Raw genomic sequence first — 26,714 nt, 5'->3', positions numbered from 1 at the left:
CATATCTCAAAGCTTATCTGTACAATGTATCTGATCCATAACTAATTTACACAACAAGATCAATGACATGGTCTGGGCTCTGTTAACACTGCCAAAGAATCAAAGAATGATCATCTGGAAGATGATATTATTTGGTATATATTGTCTTTCAGTTCAAGGCCCAGACTAAGAGTTGTCTTGGTTACCTGTACTGCTCAAATTATTTTTTCCTTTTTTGCACAAAGATGGAGCTAACCAGTTGGATTCTTATCTATTGCACTGTCGTTTAATTAAATGGAAACAATATTTTAAATATTTTTTTCTTTTTGGCAGGATACACTGGCTTAAAGAACATGACAACAGTTGTTCATTGGTATAATTATTAATAAAATTAAAACTGTATCTAAAAGCATAGCCATTGCATTGTTCAGATGATAAGGTAAATGTTACCAAACCGATCTTGTCCTTGCTAAACAACTGTATGAAATCAAAGCAATCTTTTTTTTATTATCTCTTATCTGTTTGAAATGCATTTTTTTAAAAGAGAAAGCTTTTAAAAAAGGCAGTAGACGTTGCAGATGTTCATGACAAGATCTACACAAAGCCAGTGGAGGGTCTGTTCCATTCACAGTGAGACTTGTATTGTAATACTTAAAAATGAATTAAATATTTTCTTAAGATTTACAAATACAGATTTCTTCAGCAAGACTCCTGCAGAAATAACAATTTTTTGTCATGGTATACTTGTATGAAAAAGATAATGTCCTTATACTTGTAAAAGGCTAAGTGCTAGCTTGCACAACAAACAGATCTTCATGAAGAGCAAAATGGTAGTATTCACCTTTTTTCATATTACTGGATATGTAACAGTGCAGGCTCTGTATTTTGTTAATGGTATGTTGCATAATTTCGTTTTCACAACTTCAATAAAAAGACTTAGAAACTAAAGGAGCTATGGATTCATATTTTCAAATACAGTATCATCAGTTCATGGATGAAAGAAATTTGCTGTTTACTGAAAACACAAAGTCTAACCAACTGAAAATAAGCTTACTTGTGTCAAGTAGTGCCCTATTTTTTGACTAGTCCACAGGCTGACTCAAGGAACAAAATTACTTGGCCCTGTTGAAGGTACCAAAGCAATGCGCTCATCTGGAGCTTTCCTTATTACAACTGCTCTACAGATGAGAGCTATAGGATCTATAAGCATAATGATTCATCCTGACTTCATGTAGGTAATATTTCTACCATTAACAGCTGCATCTAATATTATAGGCTGGCAATTTTCAGAGGCAGCCTGTACTCAGAACAAAAAGTATCAGTGTACAAATGGTTTTCAGATATTATGAAGTCAGAAAATGGTGTTAATGTTTTGTAAGAAGAATAAATAATATGAAGATCAGCTAAAGCAAGTATCTGCCTCATTCATCCTTCTGTTTTCCTAACCTTTTCTTCTGATTCACTGCACTTCCACAAAGCAAGCCAAGTAATTATATTGTTTTTACTGGGTATTTGAAACAAGAAATCAAATAGCAATTTTAACTCATGAATTTATCCTCCTTGTCCTTTCATTTCAAAAATCCTGCATGTTTACCATTGATTCTGCGAAACAATCACTTTAGGCTGTTACAGCCCCTCTTCATATGAAAGCTGCTAGTTCAGGAAGTGACTCAGCTAAAAACTGGATTTCTGTCCTTTGTAGAGTTTCCCAAAAGGGAAAAAAAAAGCACTCATTTCTCTTTCTGGTCCCAGTCTGCCTTGAAAATGCACAAAGATTGAAAAAGCTGATCAGTTGTTAGGTAATTATTGATGTGAGATGAAAAGAAAAGCTAAATGGTTCATGAGACCCTAAATTAACATGAGGTCCAAGCTAGATAAAGATTAGCAAATACACAGCATGTCAAATGTTTAAGTGGCATTTACCTGTATGTTTTCTATGCTTTCTAAATTGACAATGTAGTTGAACTCTGCAGATGGAAAAAAAAGAAACAGGGTGAAAGGTGAGAGAATATAGGAGTATCTGGGGTGGAAGAAAGTCCTGAGGCTGGTTTTACCACAGCATACGCACCTCAGCCACCTACAGGTGTTCAGTTTGGGGTGCATACCCTAAAGACAAAAAGCTACAAAGGTGGAAGACTGAGTAAGAAAGGAAATTGAAACAGGAAAGGATTATAAAAATAGAATGAGAGAAGGAAAAAAGCAGGAGAATACATAAGTTAAGGCTATGCAGCCTGAAAGTTATTTTAAAGCATCAATTTAGAAGCAGATGCTTCTTCCAGATCAGGCCCAAGATCCACACAGACTGCGTTAAGTTATGTACACTGTGTCCACTAGTGTCTGGCATTTCAGGAGAAAGGGTGAGAAACCGCAAATAAGCACTACAGAATAACCATGTTTTTACCTAATCTATTTAGGTAGATGCTGACTTCTAGCCTGAAGCACGATCTTGAAGCACCGATATCCCTTGCAAATCTCATGTTTATTTTTTAACCCTGTCTCACTGTCCACAGAAATATCCATTTCCTTTTGAATCCCCTACAGCTCTTATCTTCCATTCTAGGTTGTGGTAATAAATCACACGGGAACTGTTCAACTTACAAAAAAAATTTCTGAAGTTTGTTGTCCTTTCAGAGTTGAAAGGAGGACATGACTGAGAAGAGGACAGGTTTTAACATGTCCAGGGGCATGCTGTGCATTAGCATTCCTCTCAGCATCACCTCATGCTCTCCTTTTAGGTGCTGCCTGGTTTTCTGTCACTGACTTCCCCGCTTAGAAGGAGCTCCATCCATCTTCCCCGATGGAAGATGAAATCCAGGCAGTCAGTGATTTTTAAAGTAAGATAGGAATCACTGCTTTTTATCCCACCAATATATTTTAAAAGTACAGACTGAATACTACGATGCGTAGAGACTATACCTAAAATGTTTGCTACATGTTTTCGGCATCTGTTCCCAGGTGTTTGCATGGGAAACAGGCAAACATGTTTGGGTACATGTTTGCCCTCACGTTGATGAAGAATTTTACAAATTACGCAAAGACTATTAAAGCAGGCATGGCGCTCTTTACTCTTCTGCTTTCCTTTGAAAAGTAAATGAAATTTTATTGTACTATCCACTAACTTGCTTGCATTAAATATATTTGTGCCGGGATCTTGGTCTACAGGAATTCATCCCGTTACCTGGAGGGATTCCTAGCTAAATGTATCTGGTGGATGGCCGGAGGCTGGGGGTTGGGAGGAGAAGGGGAACAGTGGCTGCCTTACAAGATTTGCAGAAAAGGCATTTTTGCCTTACATGGTAAGCCATAAACACATATCAACAAAAGTTACTTAAAATACTTCAGAGATGGAAATTTATCTGTATCAGATTGCATAATCTGGCCCCATCTCAGAGGGCCAAGGAACGGGCCAAATCTTTGAAGACAGATCGAGAAAATCTGGGCTGAAGACTCAATGTAATGTTTAGCACAGCAAGTAGCTGATTCTGCTGTTATGAATATACTTCATGCAGCTATTTTAAGCCTATGCAACATCAAAGACACATTTGCAGGTACAGTCTTGGAGAGCCATCAACTTAAGACACCACAATAATGTCACTTGGTGTGTAGGGGGAGGTTAAAAGGAGGATTAAAATCAGTCAGGCAGGATATATTAAATGAATCCATGACTAACAGAGTATGACACAAAAGGGTTTCATTCTTTTCAACAGAATAGATCCCTAGGGCTGGAAGTATTACTCCACTGTGCCTTTATCACCTTGGAATTTTTATGGTTATTTTTGATGAATTCACATTTTTGTAAAGACTTTTTTGACATTAAGCCAATTTTCACTTTCAATTAAAGTCACAAATAACCTTAATTCTGCATTAAAACCTTTATTGTTTCTTACTTTTTATTATTATGACTGCCAGGAAATATTTCAGATACCAAAGCATGATGTTAGTTAGCAATTATAAGTTCTCAAAGGTCCAGTAACTATGCTGTACCTTGTAAACATTATACATTGCAAACTTTATCCATGCTTTAAGTATCTGGCTTGATAGATGCCACAATTTTTCCTTCCTTCTTGTGGAGGTTTGGCTTATTTCCCCTTCCATATATCAACGTATCTCAGGTGACCAATGAGCACAAATAAATCCTTATCAAACAGGGATGAAAAAATAAGCAATTTTAAGTCTAGATTGTGCCCATAGAGAGTGAAGCGAGGAGCAAAAAGGTCCAGGTTTAAACTGTTCAGCACAAAGAAGGAATGAAACATGAGCAAAATCAAATAGTGAATGAAATGCGGGAAGGAAAATCCCACAATCTGTCAAAATGAGAGAGGGGAGATAACACATTATTTCACTTTCAATGACAGTAATGCTACAGTACAGTTTAAGACCTGTATTCAGGTCCATTACGCCAGTTTTAGTTGAGGCATCACACACAAATTTCTCAGAATGCAATGTCTTGCAGCATATACTTTAGATGCTTGTAGAAGACAGTGTCGGGGTGACTGAGTTGCCCTCCTGGGACAGGCAGGACAGGGCTCACTCCTTCGGCAGTCCTGCCTGTGGGCAGCGTGCACAGGAGCAAGGGAGCCAAAGTACCGCTTATTAAGGTGAAAATGAACTCTCAGTGACTTTGTCTCTGACACAGGAGTGGACACTCATGAGTTTCAAGGAAATTCCTCAAGAATGCTACAGGCCAGTTCCTCAGAGGCTGACGTGCAGGTCTCTGCTGCCATGTCCTCCTTCAACAAACCATTGCATCAAAACTCACTCTTCAAATTTGTATAATGCAGCTTTAAAGACTGACACTTAGCACTTCCAACACTGTACAAAGCAATTTTTTTGCTGCTTTCTATGAATGGCTGTGCATTTAATTTTAAAATTTTCAAACCGTAACTCGTTTTACATGGGGCTGACATCTTGAAGTTTTATCTATCCCTACACCAGTTCATGCATGTTCCCCTTTTATCAGAACCAGTTTCCTTTAAAATGAAAGCTTAGATTTTTTTTCCTGAATGATCTAAATAACCTAATGAAATAGTGCCAGTGATTAACAGGAGACATGATGAAAAATGCTCAGAAAAAAATAATCATTCCCTTAGGTCACAACTCAGCCCTTTAAAGATGTGCTTATACATATAAACTGTTGATTCATGGACTTGACATCCACAGGGAACTGGCGTTGTGAAATTTCTTGGTATTTGGAAGTGTCTGGCATATGGAAATACAATTTAGAGCTTAATCTCAGATACTGTTCATCTGCCCTCAAAATCCATCCTTCCACGTGAGACTGGCTGTGTAAAATGGATTTTGTATTACTATGCATTTATCAAGTGGCAGAACTTTAAACCCAAAAATTTCTGTTTTAAAAAAATATTTCTGATTTTCCTTGTTATGTATGTTTAGTGATTAATCATCACATCAAAAAATAAAAGCATTAAAGCAGGCAGCCTCATTAAGTCAAAGATGAAATTATCATCTATATAAGAATCATACCCATTATTTCCCATGAATGGTTTTTCTAGTCTGAAATCAGCACAAGTACTTGAAGAGGCATTGAAACATCTAATATCAGAACACCGACTTTTCCACATAAACTTTACACCAGTCAACACAGTAGAAAACTTACCTTTTTCCTGACTTGCTGGTCTTTGGAAGAATGGGCTTTCACGTGCTTTCTCAGGGAACTTGGATCTGTGTATCGTTTAGTACATCCTGGAATCTGACATGCATAAGGTTTCTGAGTCAAAAAGAAAAAGGATAAAGCAGCTGTTATATCACACAGTACTTTAACTCACGAGAATCCCCTTCGAGGCTTGGGATGCTGCAAACCGCATTACTGCAGAACACAAGTGTTGCACGTTACTACAAGCAGAATGCTCAGTAATTCATTAGAAAGGGAGAGGAGGAAAGTGTGGCTTATAAGGAAGATAAACCACAGGAAAACTTTCATTATGGCATCTTTGATTGTTACCTTTTTTTTTTTTTTTGTAATCAGTGCAATGAATATTGCTAGTTATACTCACAATTCTTCCACCCTCAGAGCAATCTTTGACTTAATCAGAAATTACATTCTTTAGTGAATCAGGTAAAGAAACTGCAGTAAAGGCCCAGATAGACTGTTAGGATTATAGAAGAATCTGCTTCAGAAAAAGAGAAAAAGTGTTAGTTACAGGAGAGTTACGAAGAGAGCAAGCAAAAACCAAAGCAAGCACTGAATACTGAAGTTACTTTGATACACACAAATACACACATTTCATTGTGAAGTACAAGACAAACTCCCTCAGCTCACATTTTCTAATAGCATGTCACATTAGAAAGATACCAGTGCTGTAATACCTTTATAGTTTTTCTTAAAAGAGAGCCCCAACAACTCTAACTCACAAAACAAATAAAAATCTCTACAAATATCCCCTTCTGCCTGTTCTAACCTATCTGTTTTCCCTGAAGACTTGCAGGTCCACAAGACAGAGTATTAAAAGAACATTAGGTTCAACTGTTTGCTGAAATTAGCTATTTTCCAATTTAGCCATTTATGTTTCACAAAGAATTTCTGCAAACACCTTGTACAAATTATTAATTTACCAGCCATAATATTGACTATTCAAAATGGATAATTTAAATTTTGTGACAGCCATTTAATTCAAATGGCATTGTTCTTGTTTTCTTTCTGGACTTCTGCCCTTTAGAAACTGCTTGTCTCTGATGAAACACAAACTTTTGGTATGAAACAAAAGTTTTTTAAACATATCTCAGCTGTGACTGAAATTCACAACCAACAATTTGTTGGCAGGATTTTTTTTCTGTTTACAAAACCATTCTTCCTCTCTTGACTTTCTGGTACACGCCCCAACCTTAAGTTTAACTGAGTTTCTGGCGGAGAACAGCAGTTATTATCACAGATGGCTTCTGTGTCTGCGCATAATGACTGCAGGTCACCTAAGTGGGAGAAAGCTACTGCCTCTACCTGCAGCAAAGCCCATTGAGCTGTGGCCTTTTTATCAAGCAGTTTGGCCCATCTTCGTCCATGCTTACACTACTGGGTCACTTCTCAAACAGCGTAACCAGCCTCATCAGACACTTCTCCCTCCCATCTCTAAGGTTATGGGCTACCTGCTGCCACCAAGCTGGAGGAAAGGATCACACGGCCTAATGTACAGGGGACTGCAATGGGACTTCTGCTTCCTTACAGTGTCCAAGTGTGTCCTCTGGTGCTTGGCGCGGTCGCTGGAGTTGCTGAATGCTTTCTGGCAGCCAGGGTGCTGACAAAGGTACGGCTTTTCACCCGTATGGCTCCTTAAGTGAATCTTGAGATTTTCTAGTCTGGAAAAGGCTTTCTTGCAACCCTCAAACTAGAAAAAAGAAAGAAATGATTTGAAAGGAGAGCACACACAGCAAACTGCAACAGCAAACACCGAGCAGGAGGGTGGAAGGGCTTGCAGAGACCTCCATCTTGCTACAGATGGATGCCTCTCCGGAGCTGAGGAAAGTCTGGCTCCTCAGTGTGGGTATTGCTGCAGGGCTTGAACCATTTACACCATAAGAATGTATTTACCCTTCCTGCACATGGCTGAATTAGGAAACTATGTCCTACTCCCATTTCACAGATGGGACACTGAAACCCAAAGAGACCCGTCAGATCAGATTGTGGCACCGCTCAGCCTGTCTGGGAAGCCCAGCCCCAGCTGATTCTCCCAATAGCACACAGAAAGCACAATGGTCACTGTGGGGTTTCCAAGTCTTGCGCTAGCAGCCCTTCTTGGATATTAGCAACTGAGCCAAACACAGGCATCTCTCAGTACCAGCCCAACACACAAGGCAACAACAAGATCATGCAGGGAAGTATCAGTCTGCTCTGCCATGACGATGGAGGTGGAAAAAGTAAAATCATTTTTGAAATATTTCTTTACCTTTCTGCCCTAAGTAAATGTATGAGGTACTAAAAATAATGGGAGCCCATCATAATAGGATTTAATCCTTACAGGCAACTAATAATCATGTGGCACAGTATTTCTAATAAAATTCTGCATCTGCAGAGAAATCTATGTTTATATAAGCAGAAAAACAGTTCTTCTTCTATCATCTTCCCAGAGTATACTTTATCCTAAGGGAAACAAAACCCATCAGTTCTATTTAACACTTGCATTTTTATGTACATTTGATTTCAATTAGACTTGAATATTTGTAAGTATTAGTTATAAGTACAGGGTTTTTTAATTCTATCAATCAAGATCAATTTATCTCATAGTTTCAGCTGCTGTATGTTCCACTGTGCAACATCTAAAGCACCTGCTACATAACATTCTAGTTTGCAGTTCTTGTATACTTGCAAAAAAAATAATGCATTAATAGAGATGTCCAACATTTCTAATGCTAACACAAAATCTTCCACCATTTCTCTTCCTACTCATTTTGCTCACTTGAAAGGAAACAGGCCATTTTTCATTGATGTTAGAATAACACAAATAAATTTTATAATACATTATTCAGTGCATGTATATTTACACAAGCACAGGTAGGAAAACACTGACACAGTTCTGATCATAATTATCAAATTATCAAAAGTCAAATCTGTAAGACCCTCAAAAAGAGAAAAAACATGATATAAAATTTTCATCACCTAATTTTAAGCACTTCAGTTTTTTGGATCAATGCAAGAGAGAGTTACAATTTTAAAGAACAAAGTGCAGGGAGAAAATACAGAAAAAAAAAGTTTCAGCCTCCCCAAGAAAACTGGGGAGGCTGAATTTCTGTGCAGCAGTCCCTAACAACTTCTGTTTAGTTTTAGCAATAGAGGGAAATACAGACTCAATGTTGCCCAGGAAAACACAGTATGCAGGAGAAAATGCACGTCACTTATAAAATAGCAATATTAAAATTAACCTTAAGAAATTAAACTTGAGAAAAGGGATGAACCATCCCCACTATATCCTAAATGCAATTTTATCTTTCACACACATAAATTTCAGAAAATTTCTCAACCCAGGAAGCTTTTTTTTATATATCCCATCCCTTTATCCAAAGCAAACCCACAGTGCTTTTCAGATTATCCAATTTCGATCACTAATCATTAGTTTATGCTTTTACATATAGTGTTGCCTTTATGTTTATGAGGGTTTAGTGTGCAAGCATCGCATTGTTGCAAGTGCAAAAATATTTTTACTTTTAGGGAACTGTTATTAGAAAATATTCCAGGATAAATAAATAAAAAAGAAAAAAAGAAACAAGATTTATATTACAATTGCCTGTATAAAAGTACCACATTTCTTTAGGAAAACTTAAAGAATGGAGAAAGAATAAAAAACACAAGAGCGAAAAGACTGATATAACAAATGGCCTTTGAAAAGCAAAATAACTCAAGAGCAGCTCTGTTAAAATAACAAAGAAACCTACTGATTAGCCCGTCTTAGGCAGACAAGTTATTATTTCTTATTGAGTTTATAAAAGAACAGCCATCCATTCTAATGACAGTAACTAAGCTGTACATAAGTATGAAATAAATTGTATTATCTCAAGCAACCTTCAATTTCATAGGGTAAAAACTCAGCACAGTGAAAAAGTTCTAAAAGCAGGCCCTCTGGTTTATTTCACAAGTTATTAAACTTTGAATCTTCAAGCATGCAAACAAAATGAAACATGTCTAAATAGTTGTTTGTATGATTGTAAAATTAGCATTGAATTTAACTGGGCAAAAATATTTTAACTGAGCAGAACTGGGGAATGCTATCTTACAAATTTAAAAATTGTTATTTCTGAAGACTCCTGTGGTTCTGTTCATAACTTGGAAGCACGGAAGATAGCCTGAAGCTCCCTCCCCCCTCTGCAGCCCTAAATCACTGTGTGTCATGTTCGCAAGGCTATATATAGTTCTGTATTGTGGAAAAGGTCATTCTAGCAAAACACAGAAACTACAAGCCTGTATCATTAGAAAGACCATCTTTACACAGAGGTTAATAAATGTTTACTCTAAAAACCAGACTTTTTGAAACCTTGGGAATCTCTGATGTTTAAGATGAAAGGAATGAAAAGAAATTCTTTCCAACAATGCAGAACACACATTCTTTCCTGATAACCAGATTTCAGTGAAAGTATTCCAGAGAAGACATGATTAACTATGGGGGGAAAATGTCAGGTAGATGGTAGTTTTATTTTGAAATGTGACTCTTCATAGTTTCTAAGTTATTAACTGTGGTAGAAGAGGAGGATGTAACACCTTCATTACAATAAGTCACTGAAGTACATGGAATGCATTTGGCATTCTGAAGCTGTTCAACACTCCTAAACACACTCACGATTAAAACAGATTTTTTGGAATATTATGTGGAATTAATTGTGTAATGTTTTCCTAAACTACAATGCAGAAATCATAGTTACTGAGCTTTTATTTTTACTGTTGCATGCACACTGAAACCGCTAAGTAGCTCATAAAGAAAACTTCCTCTCTGTACTTCTTAACCTTGGGAGTTATTTAAAAACATATTCATTGGAGTATCCGTATCCGTGTTTACTTTATCTTTTTATGAGGATAATTGTCAAAAGCAAGAAACAATATATTTACAGTGAAACATGTCAATAAAAATCAGAAGCAGTGCTATGACTTTAAAACACTCTTGTTCTCATGAATGTGCTGTTCATGTTTGTATACACAGAGATGGTGTTCATCCCATAAAATTACACTATAATTACATAGACTTATATAAAACAATCTGTGCAGCATGTAAATCCCTGCTGGCTGCACCATGCACTTCTGAGCCCTGTCTGGAACTAGGCAGCAACCTTCATTATGGAACACATTCAGACCCTTACACTGTAGGAACAGCATAGTAATACCTGTGTGAATATTTTAACGTTAGTAGCAGATAGTCAGTGGCCAAGTGTTTAAGAAATTACTCAGTTTTCACTGTAAAAGGAACTGCTCTGATTACCTCAGCTGATCATCAGTGTAACGAAGACTGAAGACCTTGCTCTGGCAAACAACATCAGTCTGAGATCTGATCCATTCACAGAAAAGTATCTAGTCTTGGTTTTAAAAGTCAATGACAGACAGCCCAGCTTCCTCTTAATCCAACTATTCCCTAGTATTATCTGGTATTAAAAATCTTCACTTTTTCCTATCTGAATTTGTTTTGCTTCAGCATCTAAATAGGGTATTTTCTTTTGTCTTTTTCTGCTATATTAATGTGGTAAGTTATGTCAAAGATAACTTCTGATTCTAGGTATTTTCTGTTATTTAGTTACTTAACTTTCTCCCAAATAATTTATATATCTATATACACTATATATATATACACACACTATATATACTATATACTATACTATGTACTCTATATATATATATAAAATTTGCTTTCTCACTATAAACAACACATTCTCAGACCCACTTTTGAAATGTTGGTTCTAAAACCAAAAGAAATAAAATTAAATACTCTTAGAAATATTGACACCTGAGCAATATTTGATTCTACAGTAATGTTTCCTCCAATATACAACATAATGTTACTGTCTTATTCTGATACTCTCACATTTAGACCTTTATTATCTTTTTTTTTTTTTAATTTGAATCAGTTTTACACAGTGATCCGCAAATATTTTTCAGCATCACTGTATGTGGGGGAGGATCATCTTTTATTTTTTAAGTGTGAAGGATAAGCATTCCTCTAGTCTCTTGCCATGTGTGGGGAAATATTTATGGGATATTACAATGAATACATTTCATTATCCAATCTGGTCTCCCTGTAATGTTACGGGGAGAGAGCCGTTTTTCCTTTTTTAAATTTGACTTTGTTGAACATTACCTTTCCTATGTCTGTCTATCTGTCCTATGTCTACCTGTCAATTACTTTTGAATGCTGTGATGCTGACCAAGTAGGTTCTTCTAGATCAACACCAAGGCAGGCGGTATGACAAGGACAAAGTATCTTTCCCCAGCTTTGGATTTATCACACGAACAGATGTAAAAGGTGTTCTTTATATGGCTTTCTAACAAGAATGATGCATTTCAAGCCTTAATTAATAGTCTTTTAAAAAGCATTTCCCTTCCTCAACAGCATTAGCAGGGTGCGGCTCTCCAAGAGATGTAAGGGCTTTCAAAAAATTGGGGCTAAGACCTCATATGAAAACCTTTTAAATGGCTTTTTATTCCCTCAGCCTCTCCTGCCTGGCAATCTTGTGAACACCACATAATTAGTGTCAGACATCATTCAAACTGCTGACATCAGGTGCTCACCAACAAGGAGGCTGCATGCCACAGCTGAGATTTAAAAGCCCAGGTTCATTTCATGTGAAATAAGTGCTTTGCTTTTAACCCTTAAAGAGTTTAAATGGGGAAAAATGTAGCATTTAGAGCAGCACTTCATTACAGAGCAACCATTTCTATCTAAACAGAATACATTTTGTGACATGGTGACTGAATGCCTTGGTGGATGCACAGAAAATGTAAGGCTATATTTTCCTCAAAGCTATGCAAAGGCTGGGATTTAATTTTCTGCTTTTATAGTTAAACTTACGAAATGATACAATGTCTTGGAATTCTTTGCTCCAGTAAATAATGACAGACTATGTTTATATGTGTTGCCTATGATTATAGTAGATGATTTTTTGCCCAACCATTCAATAACAATTTTGTCTAAAGTTTACTGAAGTCAATGGGTAATACTCTCTATTTTTCCTCTTAAAAAAAGGCAGTTCAGTCCACTGCCATATCCTCACTTCAGATATTTCTGGTAGATTGCACTAAAATTTTACAATCCAGTATTGCGTAAGTATAAATGCAAAAAATGCAAAGATAATTACAGACCATGACAAAACCTAAAGTAAATATTGTTATTTATCTTCTTTGTACTTCCTACTTTAAGCTAAAAGACTTATTATACTCAACAGATGTACAAGAAAGTTCATATTATGAGTCAGATGTAAGACTTAGGGGAATAGTCAGTGCTTATGGCCATAAGGCTCATATTTTAAGAGCTTTTGACTAAGGAGCATGTAATGCTTTTTTGTGTTTGTGTGTGTGTATAGAACAAGATTAATAAACTATATCCTAATCTGATTTCAGTTTTCCAATACATCCATCTCTTTGGGTATATTTTGAGTAAGAAAAGCTACATATGCTGCTATAAGTGAAAAATTCAGTGAAATCAACGGGGGAAAAAAGGATATATTCATGCAGAACACAAATTTACACTTTGATCAACATATGGGAAATCAAATTGGGCTACTTTTTCAGACAGACACACAAGAGAGGCTGGTCTCTTGCATTCTCTTTGAACAAAATCTCACTTTATCAGTCACGCTGTACACGCTTGGCTGAGTGTTTCCACATGGAGACGCATTACTTGAGTTGATCGATAAAATTTAATTTGAATCTCCTTTCCAAGGAGACCAGTATTCACAGAGAACACTCTGGTGTCGGTTCTGACAGGACAAACTGGAACAGTGGATTAAGGATGCCACTAAATCGCAGTAAAGGTGGTAGGAAAACAGGTAAGGAACTGTCCCCACACACTCTACTCTTTTATTGTGAGAGCTCTCCTTACAGATGGCGCTTTTAATTTACGTGTTCTTATTGAACATATCATGATCATTTCTCCTATATTCCAGAGATCCTCATACTTCACACATTCTAGAGATCCGCACCGCACTGTTACTTTCTAGGTAACACCGTGCCTAAAGACACAAATACCTCAGCTGAAATGAAGCACAGTACATTGAATGTTATTTATCCCCTGAAATAACGGTGTCAAGAGATTCACTCACCATGGAAATGTCTCTTGTTTTCATTAGTTTTAGTAAGTATGGCCATTTCGGCCTTGGAAGCTATTTCTGTTGCTGTAGAGAAAGTAAATATTATGACAAATCCCTTCAAAAGAAACTATTACTGAACATATCAGCTGCTACTGATTCAAAAACCATATGGTACAGAAACCATTAGAGGAAGAATGAACAATTTGGGAATTCTTTCATTGCTTCCTTTTGGAAGACAGGGCTCCTGACTTCTTCTGGTTTTTCTCCTTTCTTTCTCTTCCTCCTTGACTTTTCTCAAAGGTTGTCTTTGATCCTCTAGTAACTGAGGTCACCATCTGTATTCATGCAGTTTTCTCTACTAAAAGTTGACCCAGTTCTAAAATTGTTCACTATTAAAGCAGCTACTATTATTGCTAAACCCCAGAAAAGTCATCTAGATTTAAATACTTCTTCCTTCTAGTAAACTTGCAAGAACTAAATAACCTTTCATCACATAAAAAAAAAAGTTATTTCCTTGCAGGTGTGTATGCAGAAACACTATCTTCCCCTCCAACACAAATTCAAACATGTAGCTACATCTTATTTCTGTAGTTCAAATCTCTATAGGATCTCATGCCAGAGATATGATATAAATTGAGACCATGGGCTTTAAAACATGGAGATGAGAGAGTGTAAATCACATTCTCACTGGGAAGATGATGTTGTTTTACAGCATTTTGCTCTTTGTGAATTTCACAAGGGACTAAATTTTGGTCTCTATTATGGGGGGAAAAAAGGAGTAAAACATCAGGGAACTTCTGAAACCACTGCCCAAATGGGAAAGAAACAAGTCTAGAGGGTTCTTCCTCAACGAACTCTGTGTCCAAATACAGATTATTCACAATTCATTCCATTTTCTATAAAAAGAAATATAACAGAAATATTTATACACAGAAATAGGAATATTCCATTCTGTCCCATCCCATCCCATCCCATCCCATCTATAAACACGCAAACTGTGACTGAAAAATTCAAACATGCAAGCTGTTCTACAAATACTACTGAAGTATTTCTTCTCACAGTTATTTGAAAATGTATCACTTGATTGCCATCTTTCAGATTAGAGACAGGAAGGCATTAAGATGATCCTCTAGCCTAGAGTATTGGTAAACTCTCACACTTACAGTACATAGCTCATGGCTGACACTGTAGAACTTTTAGCACAGCTTTTTACAGACCTGGGTATGAAGTTCTTTCTACCCCCAGCATACGTACACAAAGCCAGCTGCTATCTGTCAGAGGCTGTCTTAGTAAACTCCATGTATTATTTACACAGCCAAAATCCGTTTTTCTTACAGATTTTTCTTTTTATTGAAAAAAGCCATATATATCACTGCCAACAGCAAAATAGGCAGTGAGAGCGCCATTTGATCTTTCATGAGTGCAGCAATTTGCCTAGAGGAAATATGCTAGAATACAGTAGAACATGTCCATAAACACTAACTTTGAGTCCAAAGAAATTATGTACTTAAGTTATCCTGGACAAAAAAAAGTTTGAATGGCTCCAATTTGGCAAACCAAAACTGAACTAAAGGGTTTGGTTAAAGAGATTTTATTGAAGCACAAGCATAAGGCCTAATTTAATTAGTTGCTTGTTTATGTAAAGTGCTGTTCAATTTGAAATGCCTGAGACAGAAAAGCACTATGCATACAGGAAGAGGCATCATTAGAAGAAAAAAATATGCTTGGACAAACCTGAACTTGCATTTAGAAGTTCAAGGTTCACTGGAAAAATGCCCAAACAATATACTGAAAAAGGAAACTATCTTATTTTTAATACAATATTTACATACCTGTTGCACTCTTTTTTCCCCACCAAATTGGCTCAATCACATGTAAATTCTTGCATGAACATAATTTTAATTTAATTATATAAACAGAACATTTTACTGTTAAAATAACAGAGGATTAAACTGTACTGCTGTTTGAATTTCTAACAGTGTGAGGTGTACCTTTTTCCAAGTAAGCTGTCTCATAAGGATACACAGAAGCATGCTGTTTGTTTTCAAGAACCAAAAAGTCCTAGATTCTCCAAAATGCAACAAAAACCTTGTCAGGCAACAGTATCTCTGGCAAATTTTATATGATGGAATTTATTTGAAGTTTTTCCATCAGGGATGTAAAGTTCTTTGAATGTGTCTCGTTGAGTTAATGAGATGTTCGAGCCACTCAATCCATGGTGTATTCATGGTCCACTGAGTTAATACTGTAGAAAAGACTGCTTCTGTTACACTCTGGCAGAACCAAGAAATATTCAAAAAGATGGAAAAACCTCTTGGATAACAGTTCTTTTTAATTTTTTCTTTGCATTATTAACAATTTATAAAAGCACATTTGTGAACTAACCAATCTCCCTTAGCTGGTGAATAAATAATAAGAAAATTAGAATCATGACACAAGTCTATGAAAAAATTAAGGCTAAAAATAGGATTTTTTTCATTTTAAATTCTGCATTTTGACAAAAAGAATCTATTCTTTTCCATATTTAAAGAAAATATGTTATCATAGCATTAAGTCCAAAGAACAGCCTTCCCAACCTTCTTCAGCTCATTTTTCAGGATGAGGGAAACTTGAAAACATACATCCTTTTCATTGGATGCAAGACCTCTGCTTTTGTTAGAGGGTTTAGTTCTGTTTATTCATTGAATAATTCAGGTGTTTCATGTATGAAACAGAAAAAGGAATTTAGCTGCAATGTCAGAGCCACAATGCTGTTTTAAGGAAAAGTCTATCACTGTGCAGTTGTAACATTTCATTTCATAGAAGACAGTCCTTTTGCACAGTTAAAGGGAGAGGGCCTGGAGGAAAGAGCTTTCTTCTAAAATGATCTGTTCACACACACATTATTTTTTCCCCCAAAGGATTGATTGCTGAATCATAAAACAGAAGAAATTACACCTGTATTGTCAAAAGTACTCTTTTTAAATTAAGAATGGCATGTAACCAACTCCAGTATAGGAACTTCAGATGTCTAATTAAATGAAATGTATAGGTTCTTTTTTCAATATACTTAGCATTTGCCTTTTAAATAACATTTTGAATGTTATTTTATCAATGAATCCCTCCAATGTCTTTATGAGAAAAGATGGAAAACATTACTCTTGTCCTACACAAAGGACCTGAGGCCAAACATACAGTGGAATGGATATGGTCATGCAGTGGGAATGAAAACATATAATTAAGCTGAGAAGTCTTACCTCTGCCAGTAATAGTATTTTATAATAAATGCGCAATGGTGACCAAAATATTATGGGGGTTGTGATCCCAAGATAAATCTCCTTTTAAATAAATTATTCCAAAGTTTTATTCCTTGCATTGCCTTTTAGTAGATTTTTTTTCATGCATAATCTCTGCATCTTTATAGCTATGGCTATCCACTGTACTTGGATGCTTGACTATAAGGATTACTTGGCTAACCTCTAACTGTACTATTAAATTCAAATTTCCATCTGCTTGGGGAATAGACATGACACATATTAGTTTTTTCTACCTCCATTTTGTAATACTCACTCTCTACCATGATAATGCCATGTCATTGATTTTTCGTGGGAAATTTTAATCTGACAATTTTACACAAGAAGCAAACAAGGGCATGTTACCTTGTGATATTTCTAACTATTGGGAATCATGTAAAGCATACAGAAGTTACACTCATGCCTACGTTCATCAGTAAATATTCAGCATTTTCTAGTATTTCAAGTGGTTGTCTTGGGTTTACAGTTGTATCACATTCACTTGGATGGTCTGAGGCATCCAGAGAACATTCTGTAGTATTTAAAATCCACCCCACATACCACAAAACTACATAACTGGAAAATAAAAAAAGAAAAGATCGTATTATAATGTTCATTTTATGAATTTCATAACTTTCAAAAACTACTCAATTGAAATTTGGCAATTTTCAAAATAAATACGCTATTGCAAAATAAAAATTGAAGTTTTATACTGCAAGTGTGAAAATCATGTTTAGATGATTTGCTTTCTTCCTAATTCAGCTGAGGCAATTTGCTGATTTTGACATGAACCTGTTTATTGCTTTTGCTAGCCCTTAGCTGCATTTCCCAATAAATAAAATATGCTTCAAAAATACTAGCTCAGAAATAGCAGCAACAATCCTTACAGACACCAGTGTGACATCACTTGCCAAATAGTTTTCCTCCAAATAAAAAATGAGAAATAACCACACTAGTTTTAAATCAGATTAATTGATGCTTTATATAAAAGTGTTCAGATTGGTATCTGTATGGCTACTGAAAAATAGGAACAGAAAACTCCACAAAAGTTGCTATTCAGCAAAATTGTAAGCAAATGAAAATAGAGCAAATGGGAATTCTTAAACAATCTTAACATCACTGTATTACTTCCAGTCCGTGCTATAATAGTTCTGTCATAATAACCAGGTCACAATTCTGCATTCCTTGAATATGCACCACTTCCACTGAAGTCAGTGGGAATTTTGGATATGCAAAGAATGTAGAATTAGTTTCTTAATCCTCAGGCCACAATCCATGATAATTATAGTGCCTCAACTCATAATACTGCTGGCTGAAAAGCTCTTTTAGGGCACTACCAGTAGGATTCTGCTGATTTAGTGTAAAAATCATATCAAGACCTTGCCTCTGCACTCTCATCTATAATCAGTAAATTAAACTAAGCAATCAAAAGTTTAGAGTGAAATGCATTTTGAGCTGTTTAGCAATGTAGCCGTACCCCTTCTTCCCCATTTGTTCCCTGTTAAAGGGGAAATCAATAACAACTCAGCATTTAAAACCCTAGCTTTCCCCTGTTCTGAGCAGAGCTACTTAGGCAGCTCTCCTTTCATGGCAAAGCACAGGAGAATATTCACCTCACAGCTGAAGAGAGATGGACTGCAGAAAAGAACAGTTGTGGAAAACAAGGCAAAAGTGCTTGCATTGTAATCAGTGGGAGTCCATCACAATAGCAAACAGCCAGGGGATGTCTCCTTCTTACCCCACAAGTAAACCATATGCAAATTTCCAGCAACATTCAAAACCCACTTCCCAGCTCAGTACATGTTTTCTATTCTTGGCTGCTTAGCACCCTCAGCCTTTTTCAATTAGGTCCTGTTTGTTTAGTTTAACAAAAAAAAAAAAAAAAAAAAAAAAAAAAAAAAAAAAAGCAGTCTAAAGAAAGGATTAAGCCCCTGTATCTTATGGAGAAAGAACATAAATTAGAAATTCTTTTCGAATCTGGAGTATGCATTCTTTAATCTTCCGCCCTGCTGGGAAGTGTAATAAGAATAAAGGCAGAAAGAAGCTTTTTTGCTTCATTTGATTTGTTCAGCTGAAAACATGCTTTTGACTATCTGCAACTAAATCTCACAATTCACGACAACTCAGACAACACTCCCACATGGTATAAGCCTGTGAGTTAAAAAGAGAGCTGGGAAAGCTTACAGAAACCCACCTGGTGAGCAAGCTCTCCAGATTCAAATGGGCAAGTCAGAAGGCCATATGGATGTGAAGCAAGCAAGCCATGACTGTGAGAAGATGGTGACAAGAGTTTAGGTGCTGGCAATGCAGTTGTTCAGTGAGATGTGGCCTCAGAAGGAAAATAAATTTCAAAACGACCAACAGATCTGACTCATGGGTATGAGTTAGCTAGGGATGAGAAAGGCAATGGAAGAGGCCAGAGGTTGGAAAAGATAAAGGGTTGGTTACTACTTACTCTTTCTTTGCAGTAGAATTAACTGAAATCTAATGATTGTGCTTTGAATTTAAAATGAAAATTAAGAAAATTTAATGAAAAAAAATAAACAGAAGTCAAAAGAGAATGCTAAAAGCTGCAATCACCTTGCCTGTATGTGCCACGTCAACCTGTGAAAAATTTTTACTGTGATCCCATGCCAATAAAAATGGCAGCAAGACAAAACTCTGGAAGTTATTTTCCTCCTCTTGGTGCAATGTACCCAAGGGCAAAGAACCAATACATACAAATACATACAAAAGGAAAGAAAACAAAGCTGTTGTTCCTCCCCTTCCTCCTCCCTGTTAACATCAGAAAAGACGCAGTAAGGAAGCAGCCTGATCTTCAGATAATGGTTGGGGTTTACAGCTTTCTGACATCCCATTTAATGTCACCAAAGCTCATCTCCCAGTCCCAACAAGCTGAGTTCACACTGCATCACCTGCGACTCAAATTTCTGCGTGCAAGGAAGCCTAGCCTCTTCCAGACATTCCTCACAGCAGATACCGTCTGGCATCAGCAGCAATCGTGAGGGGCAGTTGTGAGGGCAGTCGGGGCTATATCTCAGGCAAGCCCTGGTCAGAATACGACTGTGTGCCTGGGTTAGGCCATACCTGCAGTCAGGACAAGCAGAAGTCACAGCGCTCAGACTGTCACCAGAGAGTTAAGGCTCATGCCTGAGATGACAGTGCAGTGCAGAACCTGAGAGTACAAATATTAGGGCTGGACCTTGGTTTGGAAGCAGACAGGACCACAGCTCTATCACCAAATGTGTCTGGGGACCAGGAGAAGGATGAGGGGTTCAGAGCAAAGTCTGAGCACACAGGACGCCACCTGAAGGACCAGGCATGGCATGGAGCTGGACCACACTGACCAGTTGTAAAATTGTGGTTGGGGCACAATATTTTTTTCTAAAGAGCTCAGCAGTCAACAGCTTGTGCTTAAGGGCAATGGCCACCACAGGTCTTTTCTGACTCACTACAGGGTTGTTACTCCTCCTGACACACGGACTGGGCAAACAGGTTCAAGTTCCCAAAACCAGAAGGTAAGGTAACGCAAAACCTACGTAGATCCCCTTGAGAAGCTGCACTCATTTAAGTCACACATAGAGGGTCTTTTGGTCCCATCTACTGAGATGCTACTTTATGCAAACAAAATCCTTGTGACAAAAGGCCTGTGGTGAAGGGACCACGAGGGATTAATGCAAAAGAGTTCCTCTGGGGCAAGCCAAAAGAAGCTGCTCATCTCTGGAAAATTTAATACGGAAAAGTTGAGGAATACGCTAATAAAGATACTGTGGTGTTGATTATTTTTTATTCTCCGTCTCTCTAATAGAGTTAAATCATTCACACAACATTCACATCTCACAACCAATCTTCAAAATACAAAGACATCTACATAGTTTAATAAAGCAAGCACCTCCTTATTTCATGTCAGGCACAGCTCAGAGGTGTGCTGAACCCTTTTCTTTCCCTGGGGCTCTTGAGAAAAGTGGCACGGCAGTGATGTAGAAAGAGAATTACTACGGAATTTAGGAATAAACCAGTTTCTCTGCTGTATAGTACAGATCCTCCAATACATCTAGCAATGCACTTTTCCCCTGAGTGTGTAAGTAGATGAATCTGTTATACATCTTACACACAAATGGTTCTTACCATGAAAACTGGGGCGTAAGCTGCAAGGGCAAGAAAGAATAAATAGAGGAATTCAGTAATAAATGTAGGGTGTTAACAGAATCATCACAAGCCCTGTTGAATCTAATAATTTTTTTCCTGTCATGCAACAGATGTCATTTTTGAGGGAAGTCTTGAAGGTTTTACAGACTTCACAGAAGCAGAACACTTTGGGAATAAATCCAAGGCTAGGATGAGAGAAGACAGTCCAGAGCATGCAGGGCCAGGCAGATGAATGAGATGCATAAAATATGGACAGGAAGAAAAAGAAGATTGGTGAGTATGGCATATTACTAAAGATAAGTACATATGCCCATTCCTCAAGTGAAGTGTTTGTTCCATGAGTAAGTTGTGGGACTTTCATTTATTTATGAGGTATGTCTGGCACCACAATGGTTTGTGGAATACCTGGAAGACATTTTTGATAATAACAGATTAATGACTGTGTCTAAATTTTAATGCTCATGGGTACGGCCAAAAAAGAACAAAATCCAAAATACCTGCAGATTCAGAGGCACGAGTTGGGGATGAGCTGTGCAAAGGATAAGAAGCTTTGAATTTCACTGAAGAAAAATAAAAAGATGACTCAGTAAATAACAATCCTTAGAACACACCACCAGTGCATGAAGTTAAGGGTTTTTTTTGTCCTCTCCTTGGTGCACATTGCATTCTTCTTAGTATGTATTTCCCCTTGGCAGCTTAACATTTACCTCATTCACTGTGAATTATTACAGCATTGAATAGTCCTTGAAATGAATCCTTTCCCACTGTGAAAGGATGTCTTAGAGAAGCTACAACAGATATTAGAGTTATTTTCACATGTTTGGCCAAAATCATGGTAGTTGGGTTTTTTAACTGACAATAAAAACTTTATTTTCTATCTTAATGGTCTGTACCATTAAGACAAAGCCAGATGATAAAAATACAGATAAGTGCACAACACAAAGACTAAATGAAAATGAACAGCAGATGAAGGTTACATGAGCTAATGGAAACCAAGAACTAACTCTGAGCCTGGATTTATGCCCACCTTCTAATCAAGGGCAATGCTAAAAATGCATGTTGATGTGCACCACAAAACCAGTTGAAAACACAGCACTTTATCTACCTGCAGTTTCTGTTTCAAAATAACTTTATGTTTACACTACCATTGAAAATGTCAACATCTGGCTGGAGAGATGTCCAAATGCAGGGTGAGCAAATCTGGTATCTGCATTGTATTATATTTTAAGGCAGATCGGTAAATCTGATAGGCGTTTGTTATTGATAGCTTCATACAGATCCCTGCTTATCTTCAGATAACAACTTCTCTGTTATAGTGTGTGGGAAGGAGGGCATGGTGAGTGAGGGGAAAACTGGCATGGTTTCAGAGACGTGGAAGAATCAAGAAACTGAAGTGACTGGGCCATCTCAGATCCTGCTGGACTGAGCACTTACTGACTGTAGTCACACCAGCAGCACCGTGAAAAAACATCTGTGACTCTGTATTCTGTTCTTCCCTTTGCATCCTATGTACCAATAAAGCATTCAACCCAGCGTGATTTATCTTTGAAAATCATCTGAGTTTCAGACCTCAGAGATGACTCAAGGAGGGCTCAGTGGAAGTTTTGGTTGTACTGCACTGAAAACTTTTATTTCCTCTAGAAAACTGACCATTTGCAGAAAAAGTGAGGGTTTCATTTATTTATTTTTATTTTCATAGTTAGTCAGAGCCCAGCAATGAAGAAGGATGATGGTAATGATGATATTGCTGGTAAGAAAATGGTGCTACTTATTTTTTTTGGTGTCCACTAGTGTTTGCTCATAAGAAGGCCCCACATCTAATCACCTTTGCTAGCCCTGCTCGCAGTGACCTTTTGATGTTTATTAACAGCATACGCTGTAACTCCAAACCCAACATACATTATGAGATCCTGATGTTAAGGCTACGCCCCTATAGTGATTATACTCTCTTTACAAAGACTGTATAGATCAAACATTAAACACTCTCCATTAAGTGCATGCCAGCTGTTACTCTGTTACTTTCATTACTTTATTACTTGACTTTGGTTGCTTTGTCCTACAGTCTGAAAACCTAGGGAAAACATGAATAAGTCTTTTGCATTTAGCTAATTCAACATACATATATATATACACACACACACACTTACCTGAAGCATTGCAAGCCACTATTGTCCATAAAGGTCTAAAGGGCTCTTATGAAGATTTCCCTTTGATTTCTGCTTCAATTTATAGTATGAACACTGTTTGAAAGGCTCAGTTGTTTCCTTCAGTGTCCTGATGTCCCACCAAACAAAACTGAATTGATTGAAATACAGCCCATTGATGCTTTTGTATCACTATAGAAGCTGATGGCAACCTTCCACCCCTTTTGCTGAATGGCGTAATTGGCCTGCCAGAGAGGATTTGGGATTTTAACACGTTCCCTGTTTGGCTGAGCTAACCAATTATTCTGCAGTTGCTATCAAGGCTGCAGACTTTTCTTCATTGGGGTTATTAAGCTTGTCAAAACTAATTTGTCACCACAACTGCTGACCCTCATTGCCTCCGACAGCAGCACAAGTGTCAAACTAAACAGGCCTTTGCATTACACGAAAGTAAATGACTGATCAGAGCCCACCAAACATCCTGACCGTATGCCACAGTCTGGCCTTCTGACCCCATGAGAGGTGGAAACAGAATCAGCTAAATGACATGGGGTCGCCAAACAACACTACTAATAATTTTGTAGAGTAAGTGAAAAAACCCTCACACAGCTAAAGTGAAAGAACACGCGAAAGCAGTATGTGACCTGCAATGATGATGATAAAGTTTTGGGTTGTTTTTAATTAAAAAGAGGCAATGAAAGTCACTTACTCTGAAACAAAATTTTGGGACAGAAGTTACCAGCTGACTCAGACTACATTTTTGGAAAGCTGCTCAGACGCAGCAGCTGGCAGTGAAGCACTTTGAGCCCAATCCAGCAGATCATTACTGTGTAATCCTCTGGGTATTCTTGACCACCTGAGTGACATCTGAATCAGGCCTGCGGCAGGTTCTTCATCTGATGTAATACTAGCCACAAAGTACTCAGTATCAGCCCACACTTCCTACAGTGGGGTAAAGTCTGTTCCAGAAACATCCGCACACACTTAGAATTTGCTTCACCAAAGGTGCGGAACCTTATAACGGAGTTAATCCCTAAATTGTTTTGGTGGCAAATAATTCGTAACCTGATTTTAATTTTTCCTTCACTGTTGCAATTATATTCAGTTTACTGGGGAAACCTGGAGTTAGCACCATGTCCTCAGTTGTTATAGGGTATCTGACAGGAGAATAAACTTGCAAAAATAAGGGAAAAGTTTCAGAGGAACGCTTTGTTTCAGCACATTCCTAACCATTCAAGGCACCAATTCTGGAAGGCCCTTTATACCTAATAATCTGAAAGGTCCTACTTGGTTCAATTCAGATGGGTTGTACTGCCGTAAGCTCATACCATGAATAAATCTTCGCAGTGTGAGGACCTTCACATGTATGCTACCCTGCAGTACAAGAAAAGTTCAGTACAAGAAAAGTTCTGTAAATACAGTGACTACGAGAGGTGTTCGGTTTTCTCCCTAGAAGTCTCCAAATGCCCTCATCTTTTCTCTGTACTTTTTGTAAAGCAGTATTTTTCTAAGCCTTTGGAAAGTTACCTCTTTAATGAAAACAGGCAGATGCAATATACCTCAGCAAACAGGATCCAGTCAGAAGAGACAATGGCTGCTGTTGGGTTTTTTGGCTATGTGAATTACACTTATTTAAACAAGGCTGAGTGACTTACGGTTCTTCAGCAATGTAATGACTTTGAACACCACTGTTCCCATTTAAGAAAGAAAAACTAAAGAAGGAAGTGGAAAAGAGACAAAGAAGAAAGAAATGGAGAGTAGTGCTGCACAGGATCCCAGGATTTTGTTGAGTCCTAATGATGTCATTCAGTATTTAATCTCGGTGACAAGAAGGTTTTTTCCCCCTCCTTTCAGCAAGAAAGCAAATTCAATATTAACAAAGCCCTGTATCTGAAGCCAAGATTGGATGTGAATCTTAAGTTGTTCCTAGCTTTCTCTATCCCTTCCCCCGGACATAGAGAGTAGCCACAAGGAAAAAAATATGCTTAAAAGTCCACATAATTATTTTGAACTTGTTTCTAACATATATTTGGGATAGAGTCTTACAAAAAGGCTAACACATAATTATTTTGAGCTTGTTTTTAATTTATATTTGGGATAGAGTCTTAGAAAAAAGGCTAAAAAGGCTATTACTTTCATTGGCAGAAAAATAATGGCAATGGTCATTGTGTTATGAATAATTGGGGAACTGCCAAATATTGCAACTTGCCAAGCATTACAAACAAAAGCTTTTAAAAATACACACATTCTTTGACTAGCATCTTTTGTTGTTAAAATCAGGCATGGGTGAACCAACCATAATAGCGGATAAGGAAGTAAGAGTAGAGAAAGAAACGGGTATGACAGCCTTCATATTCCTTAACTACTGGGGACACACTCATCATTTAAAACAAATTGCATTGTTTCTTGATGCTTTTATTTCATGGAACAACATTGACATTAAGAGTTGGTATATGCAGAGAAAGGGGAAAGATTTTTCTTCCCTTTTGTTTTACTTGATGGTCAGCATCCACAGGCAGCCAGATAAACTGTTGCTCTCATGTGAGTACATCAAAATTTTACAGACTCCATGTTTTTGGATGGGTCCAGTAAATATCCAAAACTAGTATTCCTAGTTTACATCATTGAAGTATCTGAATTTTTTATGATTGTCCACTAGCAGTCTAAAGTGGACAAAGTCCAATGCAAAATAGTGGCTAAGTACACACGAACTGTTCCACAAAGGTTTCAAGTCAGGAAAGCAGCTCCTTAAACTGCAAAGTGGATTTTTTTTTTTTTTAAGGATTCCCTAGAAAGGAATAGAAAAAGAAAGCAATTGGTGTAATTTTTATTCTCTGTAAAACAAAGAACTATACCCACTAAATGCAGATTTCTACCATACTAAGCTCAATTTACCTTATGTCATCAACAGGTGTCAGGGACTGACAGTAGGTGTCAGAGAGAAAGAAGAGGAAAAGATGCACCATGTCAAAGACGCACAATAAACCACCTACATGCCAGTAATCCTCAGTCACCTTCTCCTAACTCCCCTAATGTGCCCAAAACACGCAACTGTTCCAGGATCCAACAGGAACGAATCAGAGTTGTTCAGATTACCATAGCAATTTTAACCGGAAATCTGGGACCCATGATTCCTGAAGGCATAGAGGATAGCAGCAATGAAAATACTGCATCTTGACAGCAGCTTTTCAGACCAGTCATTTGTCACAGAACTAGGCTTACCAAGTTAAATCTCAAGGTCAATTTGCTATTGCCTAACTAACATTCTGCAATGTAGAAACACTCTTGTTTTCTTTTCGTATGGGGATAAAGAACATTTTTCAGTATTAAAACTACAGATTCCTAGAAATACATCCCCTTACGTGGTATGTGGATCCAGCTACTACAGGAAATCCATGTTTTATACATTTCAAAATGGACCGAAGCTGACTGAAAATGC

The 26,714-nt window shown here is 37.3% G+C and overlaps 1 protein-coding gene across 8 annotated transcripts in view; it reads right to left on the bottom strand.

Moving 5' to 3' along the window:
• The window catches only part of GLIS3 (GLIS family zinc finger 3), a 168,557-nt gene that overhangs the window by 42,258 nt on the left and 99,585 nt on the right, over positions 1-26,714 (bottom strand). For all 8 annotated transcript variants that reach the window (XM_063320821.1, XM_063320819.1, XM_063320824.1 and 5 more), the window contains 2 exons: positions 7,158-7,319; positions 5,597-5,707 (listed from right to left, as the gene is read on the bottom strand). In XM_063320821.1, the coding sequence (XP_063176891.1) occupies positions 5,597-5,707; positions 7,158-7,319 (273 nt within the window). The remainder of the gene's footprint in view (positions 1-5,596; positions 5,708-7,157; positions 7,320-26,714) is intronic.

Source organism: Chroicocephalus ridibundus, chromosome Z (genome assembly GCF_963924245.1).
Source record: "Chroicocephalus ridibundus chromosome Z, bChrRid1.1, whole genome shotgun sequence".
Taxonomy (NCBI): Eukaryota; Metazoa; Chordata; class Aves; order Charadriiformes; family Laridae; genus Chroicocephalus; species Chroicocephalus ridibundus.
The sequence above is the reverse complement of the archived record's forward strand: the minus strand, read 5'-3'. Positions and strand labels throughout refer to the sequence as shown.